The 12714-nt window shown below is 52.7% G+C and overlaps 1 protein-coding gene across 7 annotated transcripts in view; it reads left to right on the top strand.

The window, feature by feature from the left end:
• The window catches only part of Ctbp2 (C-terminal binding protein 2), a 131568-nt gene that overhangs the window by 109191 nt on the left and 9663 nt on the right, over nt 1-12714 (top strand). For all 7 annotated transcript variants that reach the window (XM_075972554.1, XM_075972557.1, XM_075972553.1 and 4 more), the window contains 3 exons: nt 9129-9283; nt 9501-9645; nt 12417-12623. In XM_075972554.1, the coding sequence (XP_075828669.1) occupies nt 9129-9283; nt 9501-9645; nt 12417-12623 (507 nt within the window). The remainder of the gene's footprint in view (nt 1-9128; nt 9284-9500; nt 9646-12416; nt 12624-12714) is intronic.

Raw genomic sequence — 12714 nt, 5'->3', positions numbered from 1 at the left:
CTTAGGTAGAGCAAGCGCAAGGAGGACCCCTGTTGGGTGTTTGGCCAGTCCCTGGTGCCTGAGTCAGGGCTGCACTTGTGTAAGCGTGCCCCCCTTCCTGCTCTGACCACATGACCAAACTCTTTACTCTATGAGCTGAGGAATTTCATCTTTACAGCTGAGAGCATTCTCCTTTGGCTAAATGGAATGCAAGCTATTCTTTGGTCCCTAGAGGACCAAGGGCCAAGCTAGCAGCAGCTATAACAAGGACAAGGTTAAATAGACAAAGGGGGGAAAAAGCCCTATGAAGCTGGGGAACAGGCAGTCCAGAACACAGAGAGCATTCCTGGTGAGCCTGCACACAAGGAGAAACAGAAGATGCTGGGGGCTTCCTAACATTGCACTGAGGACTGGACCAGGAGCTTTTATTGCTGGGGAGCTTCTTCTAAATGACCCTGCTGTGTCCTCCTGACTGCCGAGCTAAGGGATCACTGGCTTTAAGGTAAAGGTTATACTTTGTTGTAACCCCGCTCCTGTTGCATTTTTTTGCCTTCCCTGTGTTAGAGCAGCTGCCTATATTTTTATATTTTTATTATCTTGTCGTTTTCATTCAGGCTCCTCAAAGCCTCATTCCATCTGAATCTGCTTGACTCATCTATATAGCTTTGGGCCCCGGAGAGTGGCTGCCCCTTGTGTAGTTCCCCCATGCCCAGGCTGGAATGGACAATGGGAACTCTTGTCTGGAGAATTGAGTGCTGAGTTCTGTGGTCCATTTTCCTGTATCTATACTTTTCAAATGTGGCCTTGTGTCCTAGCCACTTGCCCTGCTTAAGGACTTTTCTGTCAGATGCCTTTAATACAGAGTGGGAGAAACGTGACTTGGTGTGTTCTAGTGTTTCTCTGTATGTGGGGATTTGAACCTGGAACGCTTAGAAAAAGAGACTTTGGAAAGGAGTTGGTGGGGGACCCTGACCAGCTGCGACACTCCGGGAAGTCTGCCTGCTGGCCTCACAGATGACAAGCCTACGGAATGGTCCTCAAGAGTCACCTTCTTTGTGGGCCTTAAAAACTCATGCAGAATGAAGACAGTTGAGCAGACGGGGCCCTCTCGTTCTCCTGCTGGCCCTCAGGGCTGCCCTAGCTTCAGAATGGCAGTGATATCTGTGCTCATGGGTGTTTGGCCTTGGTGATGTGGGGAGAGTGCTGAGCCAGGTCTGCTAGGCACCAGCGCCCTTCGGAGGGCAAGATAACGCGTATTTCATTCCCAGGGATGAGGTTGCTTGGTTTCAGTGGACACAGAGTACCCACAGCCTAGTCCTTGGGCATGAGTCAGCTGTGGCTCTCGCTGTGCCCTTGTGATGTACACGCATGGGGTACTCAAGCCTCTGCTGTCCCAGTTGCTGCAAAAAGGCCCTGCAGGGGCCAAAAGAGACTGGATATCCTCACAGATCCCTCAGGCTGGCCAAGGCTTCCCCTTCCCCTTTATCCCCTAGCTTGGATTGAAGCCCCTGTGTTGAGTATGGGGCCTGCAGGTACTTGAACTCAGTAGGTACTCTCAGCCTTCATTAGGAGAGTCTGAGCATGAAGGCCACAAGTTCTGGCCTAGCCTGGGCTAGATAGTTCCAGACCAGTTAGGACCAAATAGTGAAAACTGTCTCAGATGTTCACGGACTACCTGTGGGCTCTGTCTATGTTCCCGTGTAGGTCCTGTCTACTTCCAGATTCCTCAGGCAGGTTTCTTTTCTGTTCCCACCTGGCATCCTCTCGTTGCCATGGGCACAGTTTTAGCATCTGAGAGCTGCTCACATCTTGTCAGGATGCACCTTCTTATAAACATCCAGGGCTGCAAGGCAGTAACTGGAGACCGGAGCAAAGCCACCAGGTTCTACCGGCATGGGTGACTTGGGAGACTGGAATTTCATGTCCTGGCATTTCTTTTAAGGCCAGGAAGGATGTGCCTCTGATCCACCCAGGCGTCCTGGCTCCGGGGCAACACGGGGCATAGGCTATCCTCAGGGGACGCTCTTTGGTTCTTGCCCGCTGTCCTCAGCAGTGCTGGTTTCCCCTGGCCTCTGCAGAGGTGTGTGGTTCTCTCTGTCCACTAGCTCACTAGTTTGCTTGCAAGAGTGGTTTCTCACTTGGCTGGCTTGTGCATGGTTCCGTTCATCAAAATCTGGTAGGTCTCTTGACAGGAAAGGGGAGAGAGATTTCTTGGGACACAAGTCCCAGGCTGCTCTTTCTCTAGAAGACTCAGCTAGTGCATTGGAGGGAGGTGGAGCACGTCTTTCTTCTGTGGCCTGATTGAAAGTGGAAGAAACAGATGTGCAGTAAGGAAACCCCCACGTGCCACCAGGAATCACTAGCAGAAAGACTCTGGGAGCTTTGATTGACAGGGACTCACTTTGGGTTCTATCCTCTGTCGCCCTGATTCGTCATGTTCTTTTACCAGTTACTATGTGGGAGGGTCACCCTACCTAGGCTGCTGGTGGGTGGCTATGGGAGGCCCCAAAGCGGGCCAGTCTGCTCCCCGGCCCTCTTGACCTCGCTCATTATGGCTGAAGTGTGGTTCTCTCTCTGCCTGAGGCTTTCTGGGAGGGTGTTCCTCTGAGTCAGTGCCTTGGCAGAAGCCCAAGAGTCCCTCACTCTCGAAAGGTTTCGTCACACCGGGTCTGGCCCGTAGGTCGTGCATATGAGACCCCAGCCACAGGCCACCTTAAGGCTGTTCCTGCAGAGAAAGTCACACACACGTGGCTTTTGCGGAGTCCTGTTTTTACATCCAGGCCAGGGTGTGTCTTATCTGACATGCCCATCGGCACGTGTTGCCTCACAATCCACCCTGAAGAGTGACCAGGTATCCCCAGTAAAGCACACGCCCACACCAGTCACAGCCTCTCTCCTGCAGGCTACGGTGCTGAGGACTGGGGGGGGGGGGGGGGGCGGAGAACCAGCCGCCAAGCCCCAGGCATAGATCTCAGACACCTTGTCAAATCAAAGAGAGTTTGGAGTTTTTCTCTTCCTTGGTGCTACAGAATGACATTGGGTGACGGCCACTGTCGTGATAGTTTTTTTTTCTTCTGCCTCCAAGCTTAAGAACCCCGTGGAGGGAGGCACCAACCCTGCCTGGTGAGATCCTTGGCCCTGTGCGGTTCTTGACTAGGGAGTCTTTGATGGGTAGGTCTGCTCAGTGAGCGCAGACTCTGAGGACCAACCTTCCCCCGCTAAGGTAGCAATAGAGCGAGGTGCTTTGGTATTCTGTTCAGAAGGCTTGATGTGTCTTCTTGGATTCATCCCTGGCCCAGCCTGGTGTTTAGGTCACTGTTGCAGTGCCTTTGAATGGGGGCTGTGGGCCAGCCCTGTGAGCCCCAGCTGCTCGATCTAGCTCTAGAGTCAGGAGAACTGAATCAAGCCCTTCTCCGTGACCTCGAGAGAATTCATCATGCCCTTTGGGCTCAACTTTTTGCGTTGGAAATGCAGAACTTGCTTTTAGCATCAGTCATGCAGACATTTAGAAGGGGGTGGAGGTGGGTCCTGTGACCTCTTGGTACAGGGCCACTGTTTCTTGCACGTCCCAGCTTGTGGATGTGTGATTTCACTACTTCACTACAGTGTTGAAGAGCTGGGTGTGGGTGTACGTGTCTGCAATCGTAGCACTCTGGGATAGCAAGTGTGAGGCCAAATTGAGCTATACAGCAAGTTCCAGGCTAGCCTGGGCTATACAGCGAGACCCACTCTCAAAAATCAAGGGATTTTTGTTGTTGTTAACATATATTGAAAACCAGTAATAGAAAAGTGGCTAGGGACTGGTTTACTATTCTCTACCTTTATGCCAGACCCCTGGTCTGGGAAGTGTATTCTGTAAGCAGTCTGATTCCCTTAAGATTGAATGTACTTCACATGGGGATGGGGGCCATGCCTCGGGGGAGGTACCCAGGGGACAGCGGAGGGAGGCACTCTCCATGGGCTTTCCAACACCCAACCCCTGGAGAAACACAGCCTGGATATCCATAGCTTGACCTCACGGGTCACAGCAGCTGAGCAGGCAAAGTGAGTCAGCAGGACCCGCCTTGATTTAGTGCCCAGCCGTGAACAGGAAGTTACCGAGGTCTGGTAACTAGTTACCAGGAAGCACCCCCTTCTAACTTGAGGTTTGTGCATTTAAGATTTGAAGATTCATCTCTGGCCAAGTCCTGGATTTTACTCTGCAGCTGAGAGTTGGGTGTCACAGCCACATGAGCAAGAAGCTGAGGCAGAGCTAGGTGTCATGGCCACCTGTATAAGAGGCTGAGGCAGCACGGGTTCAGATGTGAGGGACTGTGACGGGGTCTCAGAGCAAGGTTGCAGAGAAGCCAACTGATTGAAGTAGGCTCATAGACAAATGTTCCTCCCAGAGGACAGATGAGGGGTCTCCAGGGCCCTGTGTGCCATGCTGGGAAGTGGGAAAGTCCATGACCAAGTATCTAACTCATTAGAGATAACTGAGTCCACATGCCCAATGCCCATCTTCTGTCCTTGGTACTCAAGGACCACCACCCCTGTGAGGCAGGCCACCAGGGAAATAGGAGATGGAGCCCATCTTAGCGAAAACACCAGCGAAGCCTGGCTGTGCGTTTTGACATATCTTCCTCCTTCAGTTTGACCCACTCCGAGTCTGTGGTCGACAGAGATGTGCTCCTTACCAGCTGGCTTCTCGTGACACAGAGTTCGTTAGGAGACATTTTCATTTTGGAGATCCCACAGCTGCTGGAGACTGGCAGGTGACAGATCCCCAGTCCCAGATCTGCGCAGGCGAGGCTGTCATGGAAAGAGAAAGTAAATGTCGTTTTCCTTGTTCAAGCACTCTGGACAAGCTGCAAGAGATGTCTTTCCCTGGGTTCTGGGTGAAGCCAGTTGAAGTAACAGCAGATGCTGGTCTCTTTGTGGAAGCCGGGTAGTTTGAGTTTGTTCTCCTGTTGCTGAGCTAGAAACACAACAATGTTCCCACCAGACTAGGGGACTCTACTTGCAAGTCTGCAAGGCATCAGACTCAAACACTCAAACACAAGCTGGGTTAGCTGCAGTCACAGGAAGCCCGCAGGGCCCACAGCTAATGACCCAGGCATTTGGAGCAGCAATCTGCATGCATCATGAGGGCCTGGACACTTTTCACTGGAGCTGGAACCCAGTAAGATACAAGATGCCTTAAGCAAAACCAACCTGCTTAGTGAGACATTCTTGTGACCCTCCTAGAGTCTCACCCAGAGAGCGCTGTAGCTCTTGAATTAAGAAGGCCTCAGCTTCTCCTGGGAAAACCTGGTGACAAGCTAGCTCCTTGGGGCTTATACAGCAGCAGTGGGCCAGTCCTTTATCGACCATCTCTGCCTGTTCATGGGGTCTTGCCCCTGCCCTTCCAGGGTGCGTTTGTTAGTGTTTGTTCCCCAGCATTATTCTAGAAACACTGGTGACCTCTCAGCCGGTGAGTCTCCATCCTAGGCGTTTTACAGTGTGCCTGTCTCAGAATCCCACACAGCTTAGTCCTCAGATTTGAGGGGATTATGGGATCTTCTAAGCAGGCTACCGCCCCGCTGTGCAGCTGTTGTGGTGTCTTATGCAAGTGCTGGTCCTTGCGTCCTCCTGGGACTGTCCCCACACAGCCCTGCTTCATTCCAGGCTCACCTTATTTAGTGGTGGGTAAACCTTCATGCTCCTTTTACTCATCACACGAGGAGTCAAGGTCACTAGTGCCTGGCAGGGAGAGCTCAGCAGGCCTTGTGGTGCCCTGCGCCCTGGTGCATAGAATCCACAAGGCCTTTGAGCTCAGCGCTATGCCAACAACAACTGAGCTTCTAATCACAGTGGTCTTCTCTGACCTTTCAGAGGGTGTGACGTAAAGTAGTGACTCCTAGCAAGACATCCCATCTGAATGGTTGCCTTTAAGTTTCTCCCAGGCTTCCCAGCAAGGAGCAGGGTACTGTTGTCTGCTCCCAGTACCTCTTGCTGCTGTGTGTATCCCTACACAGGCAGGTTGGAGACGGCTCTACAAGGTGCTTACATGTGTTGGCAGGACAAGAGAGGCATCTTCCTCTCTGCTCAGTCATATGCCAGGTGCTTTAAGGCTAAGCCACATGTTGGAGATTATTTGACCCTTGACCCCCACCCTGACCTGGGCCTCAGTTTTGGTTTGCATTGTAAAACCCAACCCTTTGGTATACACACTCATGCGTCACATCTTAGTTCTGGTTTCTCATCTGACTTTCTAGAAATGAAGAAACTATGCCGGGCCAAGAGGGTTAGGTCCCACTGGAAAGTGGCCATATAATAGCAGGCACTGCCTCTGTTCCCATAACAATCCTAGCTGTTGCAAGTCTGTGGAGGGGGGTAGAGGGACTCATAATTATTTTGCATAGTTACTGCACACCTTCTTATCAGGCGTTTCCCCAGTGAGTGGGAGGCTGGCGGCATTGCCAGGCCCTTGTCGGTCTTAGGGTTTGGCTATGTGGAAAAGCCGCGAGCAGTGTCTGGTAATTGGGATCCTAAACTCCATTTTGGAAGGAATTCTCATTGAGTACTGTGCCTTGGGCTTCCTTCCCAAATTCCCCTAGCGACTGAAGGAATGAGCCCTGGTTCCAGGCCAGGGACCAGCCTGAAGACTGATCCCCTCCTATGAGGGTCATGTGTGCGGCGTGTTAATGTAAATGCTTTACACTGAGATGCACTCCCCCTAAAAAGGGTGCGTTTTGTCCGAAGTGCTGAAAGAGGCGGGAGAGAGGCCTGCTGAGAGCTGACTGTGTATTGAGACCATCAGGGCTCTAGCTCTGATTCTGTGGTCCCCGATATGCAGTGGGCAGGTTCCCGGCCCCCCTCCTCATACCCAGTACCAGGTGGTTCCTCCAGAGCTGGTCCTCAGCGACCCTGTGCCAGGTTCCGTGCTATCACTGCTCCCTTCCCTGCCTCCCCATTCAGCATCCTTCCCTAGCCAACAGGTCTCTGCTGCCCCCACCACTTCCCCTTTGCCTTGCTATCAGAGGTGTCCTGGAGGTACTGTGTGCCCTCCTCAGCCAAGGAAAAGAACAAAGGATGGGATTCACCAAAGAAAAAGAAAACCAATCAGGAGGGAATTGATCACTAGGCAACCTGGAGTCTGTTACCCGGGTAACAGATAACATGCTCTGGTAATGTGGATGGACATCTTAAATGGTGGCTCTCGGCCACTCCAGATGTACTGGATGGCTCTAGATCTCTGGCTTGTTCCTGGCATCATGTTCCTTGGCAAGGTGGGGTAAATCACTACTTAACTTAAAACCCGAACTTCGGGCTCGGTACAATTTAACCACCCTGCTAGCAGCTTCCAAAGCCAAGCTTCTTGGGAGGACTGGGGAAGGAGTTCTGTGTGGTCCGATACTGCCAGACCCTCAACCCATGGTTTTGGAATCTGGCCATTTTACCCCCTTTCCTTAGTAAGATCAGGACAAAAACATTCTCTCTGCCCTGGGCTCACTGTCTGTCCTGACTGTGCAGGTATAGTGTGAGGATATCACCACATTCAGTGGCAGTGAAGGTACTGGGGGAAGATGGGCACAGCTCTCACGAGAGCGTGTCCTTCCTCAGCTACTCATAACAGTGTGTGACTAGCTACCTGAGCCTGTGTGATACAAGAGGATTGCCCAGGCCCCTACCAACCAGTTCAGAGGCAGCAGAGCTTTGGTTGGGAGGGTTGTCTTGGGGTTCAGTTGCTGTGAAGAAATGTTACTATAAATAACTTGGGGAGGAAAGGGTTTATTTTCGCTCACAACTCTGAGATCACAGTCCATTGCTGACGGAAATCAGGGTGCAGGAACTCAAGCAAAAGCCATAGAAGAATGCCGCTTGCTGGCTTGCTCCCATGAACTGAGCCTGCCTTCCTCATAGCATCCAGGACCACCATCCCAGTGATGTTCCAGCCTGTAGTGAGCTGGGCCCTCCTCCCAGATCAATCATCAGTCAAGGAAATGCTCAAGAGCAAGGAGGTGGAGCCTGAAAGTGAGCACACTTTGCAGAAGGCTCCCGTTTGGGGTACATTAATGGTCACGTAAAGGCCGTGTGGCTCCAACAGCCCGTGTTCCCTACTGGGGCAGCCTGTGTGAGAGAGGATGACTGACTAGGAGGAAGGAGATGGCAGCCCAGCTTCAAATAATGGCCTGAACTGCCCAAGCCTTAGCACAAGGAGGGAGAGGCAACAGCCCTGGCCAGAGACCTCCCTCTGCATGGTGTATGGCCTTTGGCTTGATGTCTCCAAACTATTGAAGCAAGTAACGGTTCTAGTTGTCCTTTGTATCATGTTAAAGCAGTCTTTTGCCTTCTCCCCTCTTCTGTATTGGGGTATAAACGTGTATGGGAAATTAAACACAGGGAACTCAGAAGTCAAAAGAAAAATTTAGCATTCAGTATTCACTGAGTGGCCCTCCTGATGCTATCCTGTGTCTCTGTGACTCTCTTATCTCTGTTCCACCTACCTAACATTTGTAATTCTCACGCCTCTACCCTGAAATGTACGAACCCGCCGCAGCTAGGGTCACAGCAGAAGTCACCCCAAAAAGGTGGCATACGACATGGCAGCTCAATGTGGTGCAGCTCACGACACCGGGGGAGTCAGAATCTGCCCTGTCTGCTGTATAGACAGTTGAGGAACAGTGCCCGAGCTGGGATGCATCCTGCAGGACCAGCAGACTTCAACAGAGAATCATATGCACTTGGGTACCATAGTGATGGACTAGGACCATCCCTATCCCATTGCCATAATGGCCTGGTGGGGAAGTGACCAGCGCGTCCAACCTGTGTTCCTTTTGGAGATTTGTTCTTACCTATTGAGCCATCTCACTCAATTTGATTTACTGGAACAATTCAAGTGAGCCACACCATTGCTCCTCTGGGTCTTAGAGTGAAGTGAGTTCACATCAGAGCCTTGCACGTCACCCATAGTCATTAAACCTGTGATCTAGGAACGCCACCCCCACCCCTACACCCTATGCCCTTAGCTGGTGATGCTGTATCGTGTCCTGCCTTGGGCATCACAGTTGGCTCCACCGGGCTTGTGTGCTCTCTGCTTGTCTTGACGTTGACCACTGAGATGGTCAGGGTGTCCCCTCACGCCCTCCCCGCACTGTACTCACCACATTTTTCCTCTCTCTGTATAGGTATCCGCCCCCAGATCATGAACGGCCCCCTGCACCCCCGCCCCCTCGTGGCACTGCTGGATGGCAGAGACTGTACTGTGGAAATGCCCATCCTGAAGGACCTGGCCACTGTGGCCTTCTGCGATGCACAGTCCACTCAGGAAATCCATGAGAAGGTGGGTGACACCCCACCCCACCCGGGTTCCTCCAGGCCACTTGATGTCATTAAACACGTCATACACAGGAATGCCATGCTTGGAGCTCCTGATGCCCCTAGCCCGCTGTGCCACCCTCGGGCACTTACTCAACCACGTCTCCACCTTATAATTCTGCCCACAGAAGCTCTGTGGGTAGCCAGGGGCTCTGACCCGTGACTCCTGTCCCTGCCCACAGGTATTGAATGAGGCCGTGGGTGCCATGATGTACCACACTATCACCCTCACCCGGGAAGACCTAGAGAAGTTCAAGGCTCTGCGAGTGATCGTGCGAATTGGCAGTGGCTATGATAACGTGGACATCAAGGCTGCTGGTGAGCTCGGTGAGTCACAGAGCCGTGCTGGCCACCTGGGAGCTGTGCTCAGTGGGCAGGGGATGGGTAGAAGGCAGGGCAGCTATCCTAGGCTGCTTCCTGAGAGAGGCTCATGTTTCCACGTTTCCGGCTTTGCCCAGCCTTAGAGATCCAAGCAGGTTCAGGGACTGGAAGATCTTGGCAAGATAGCAGACAAGTGAATTCCTCTCACAGAGCAAACCAAAACAAACAGATCATTACCCACCTCCCCGTGCCTGGGGTCTTCCAGAGGAACCACAGTAGGCAGGTAGGCAGCCAAGCAGGAAGTTGGAGTACCTGAATGGCACAGGGGACTCCCTGTCCACCCCTGAGAATTGCTGTACACTGTCAGCAGAGGCTTGCTTTAGGGGGTCATTGGGAGAGGCCTCAGAGTCAGGGTATTTGGTCTGTTCCTGAAGTATGCCACCTCTTTATTCATGAGGCTTAGAAATTTGAAATACTTCAGAGGAACTGGAAACCCAAGTGCTGACGGCTCAGAGCCGCCTGGCCTGGTAATGCTCCTCGCATGGGCCTGGGCCTGCCACCGCTGATGCCTTGCTGCAAGGGCTCCTGGAAGTCTTCCTCGGACAGGAAGGCAGGTGTGTGCAATGCCTCACACAGTCCTCTCTGCAGCAGGCCTGAAGCTAGACTTGACAGCTCTGCCCATCGCCCGGGGATATGCCCGCCACGCTGGCTGCTGAGGCAGCCCTGATACGATCTGACTTCCCTTCACAGTCTGAGCCCGCAGCTCTGAGAGAGGTGGGCGCTCGTTCTAGTTTTCAGTTTCTTTTCATTTAGGGCAGCAGTTACGGGCCTGAGCCCCAGGGTAAGAAAGGGGCAAAGGAAGCTGTACCCTGGCAGTACCAGTCTGTCTAACGGTGTATTTGTGGGACAGCCTTACAGGGGAAGGTAGACATCTCAGGTAAAAGAAAAGCAGTCAAATTCAGTCCAGGCTTTTCTTAAGGGTCCTGGGTGATAGTGGCTCCCTGTGCCCCCAGCCTGGCCAGCCGTGTCCATTGCTAGTGGCAGCTCCTCTGAGCCCCTCTTTGGCAGCAAAGAAACTTGGGGTGACAGATGTGAGACCACATACTTGAGTTTAATAATTAAAAAATAAACACGACCCCGTGTGGTGATGTGCACTTTAATCCCAGCATGGAGGAGCAAGAGGCAGGCGGATCTCTTGAGGTCACCCTGGTCTGTATAACAAGTTTGAGGCTAACCTTAGCTCTTAGTGAGACACTGTCTTTAAAAAGAGAAAAGTTTTGGAGACATGAACTGGGTGGTGGTGTCGCATACCTTCAATCCCAGCACTCTGGGAGGTAGAAGCAGGTGGGTCTCTCTGAGTTCAAGGCCAGGGCTGCTGCAAAGAGAAACCCTAGAAAACAAACAAACACACAAGCAAAAACAAATACATATTTAGTCAGGAGTAAAGCTGAATTCACGGAGTTAGGAAGACACACGGCTGTCTAGCCCATGGCCCCTCACACACAGTTCCTCTCCGTGGTCAGCCCCTCTTCTCCAGCCCAAGAAACAGACTGCCTGGGGCCAGACAGAAAGGAGCCTTTTCTCAGAGTGCTGTGGCCCAGAGCTTTGAAAAGTGCAAACGGGACATGAGTGTGAGCACTGCCGGTCACTGTCGTGGTCCGCTGGGATTGGGTGGCTGCTCAGAAGACAGCTGCTTTATCTCTAAGTATATATGGCCCCCATCAGTCAGGCAGCAAGGATGGCCCGATCATGCTGTCTGTCCTCCTGTGAGGCAGCCACTCATCGCTGGACCCCAGGGCAGCCATGGTAGTGGGGTGAGACTTAACACCACAGATCTAAGGCTATTTAGGGGACCATCGATCTCTTCCCTGCCTAGCTGATATCGTCCTATTCCCCAGTTTTGGAAAGCTAACTGAACCCGAGGCCACCTTGAAGGTAGCTGCACCTTGCTGTCCAGCTGGCACCTGTAGCAACAGGATGGCCAATGCCTGCCCCGCTGCTTAGAGAGCTCCGTGTCTGGTAGATCCAGGCCACTCTTGAGCCTGCTTAGGGCTTTGCATTCTTCTCAGGGCCTCTGCTTTCTCCTAAGAACTGGGCCCTCCACTTGGCCTGAAGAGTGGCAGGAAAGCTGCTAGCCTTTCTCAGTACCCCCAGTGCCCACACCCCTCCCGGCCTCAGCCGCCCTCAGGCCAAAGGCTCATTAGCAAGTTCTCCTAGTTGCCTCTCTTTTCTGCCAGAATCCGATAAACCGTGAGCTTTAAGGACCGTGGATGACTCTAAAATTGAGGTCCTCCTGCCTCCAGCCTTCAGAGTTAGGGTTAGCGGTGTGTGTCAGCATGTTTGCCTTGTGTGTGTGAACAGTTAATAGTTGGTAGGGTGTTAGTGTTTACGTCAGGGTGTATAAGGTGCAACCAGTTTCTGACCCATACAGCTCCAGAGTGAGCCTGGAAAAGAGTCTGGGGTTCCGGTTCCTCCACCCTTCAGTCCTGCCAGGGTAGAGATGGGGCTGAAGCACCCACCGGCTTTCTGCCTGCTCCAGGGCTCTTTGGACCTCACACCAGGGCTGGAAAGAAGGGGAGTTGGACTGCTGTGAGCTAAGACTTAAACCTAAAAGCCGTGTTGGGTCTGGGTTTAGTGGCGAGGGCTCCTGAGCATGAGAGATGACCTCCAGAACCCTTGCCCCAGCCCTGGATCCTGGCGTACTTCTCCATTTCGAGCAGGGGCCTTGGGAATCCCAGGGCTTTGCTCATCTCTGGACCTGGCCATTGCCCTTTCAGGGATCGCTGTTTGCAACATCCCGTCTGCTGCAGTGGAGGAGACAGCTGATTCCACCGTCTGCCACATCCTCAATCTGTATCGGCGGAACACGTGGCTGTACCAAGCCCTACGAGAAGGCACACGGGTACAAAGTGTGGAACAGATCCGTGAGGTTGCTTCAGGAGCTGCTCGCATCCGAGGGGAAACACTGGGCCTCATCGGCTTTGGTATGTGCCTCTTGAGACAGATGTGGTGCGTGCGGGGTAGGGGTGGGCGGCAGGGTTCGAGAAGAATCAGAGAACTTGCCAGAGGTGAGAT

This window comes from Microtus pennsylvanicus, chromosome 5, assembly GCF_037038515.1.
Source record: "Microtus pennsylvanicus isolate mMicPen1 chromosome 5, mMicPen1.hap1, whole genome shotgun sequence".
NCBI lineage: Eukaryota > Metazoa > Chordata > Mammalia > Rodentia > Cricetidae > Microtus > Microtus pennsylvanicus.
The sequence above is the reverse complement of the archived record's forward strand: the minus strand, read 5'-3'. Positions and strand labels throughout refer to the sequence as shown.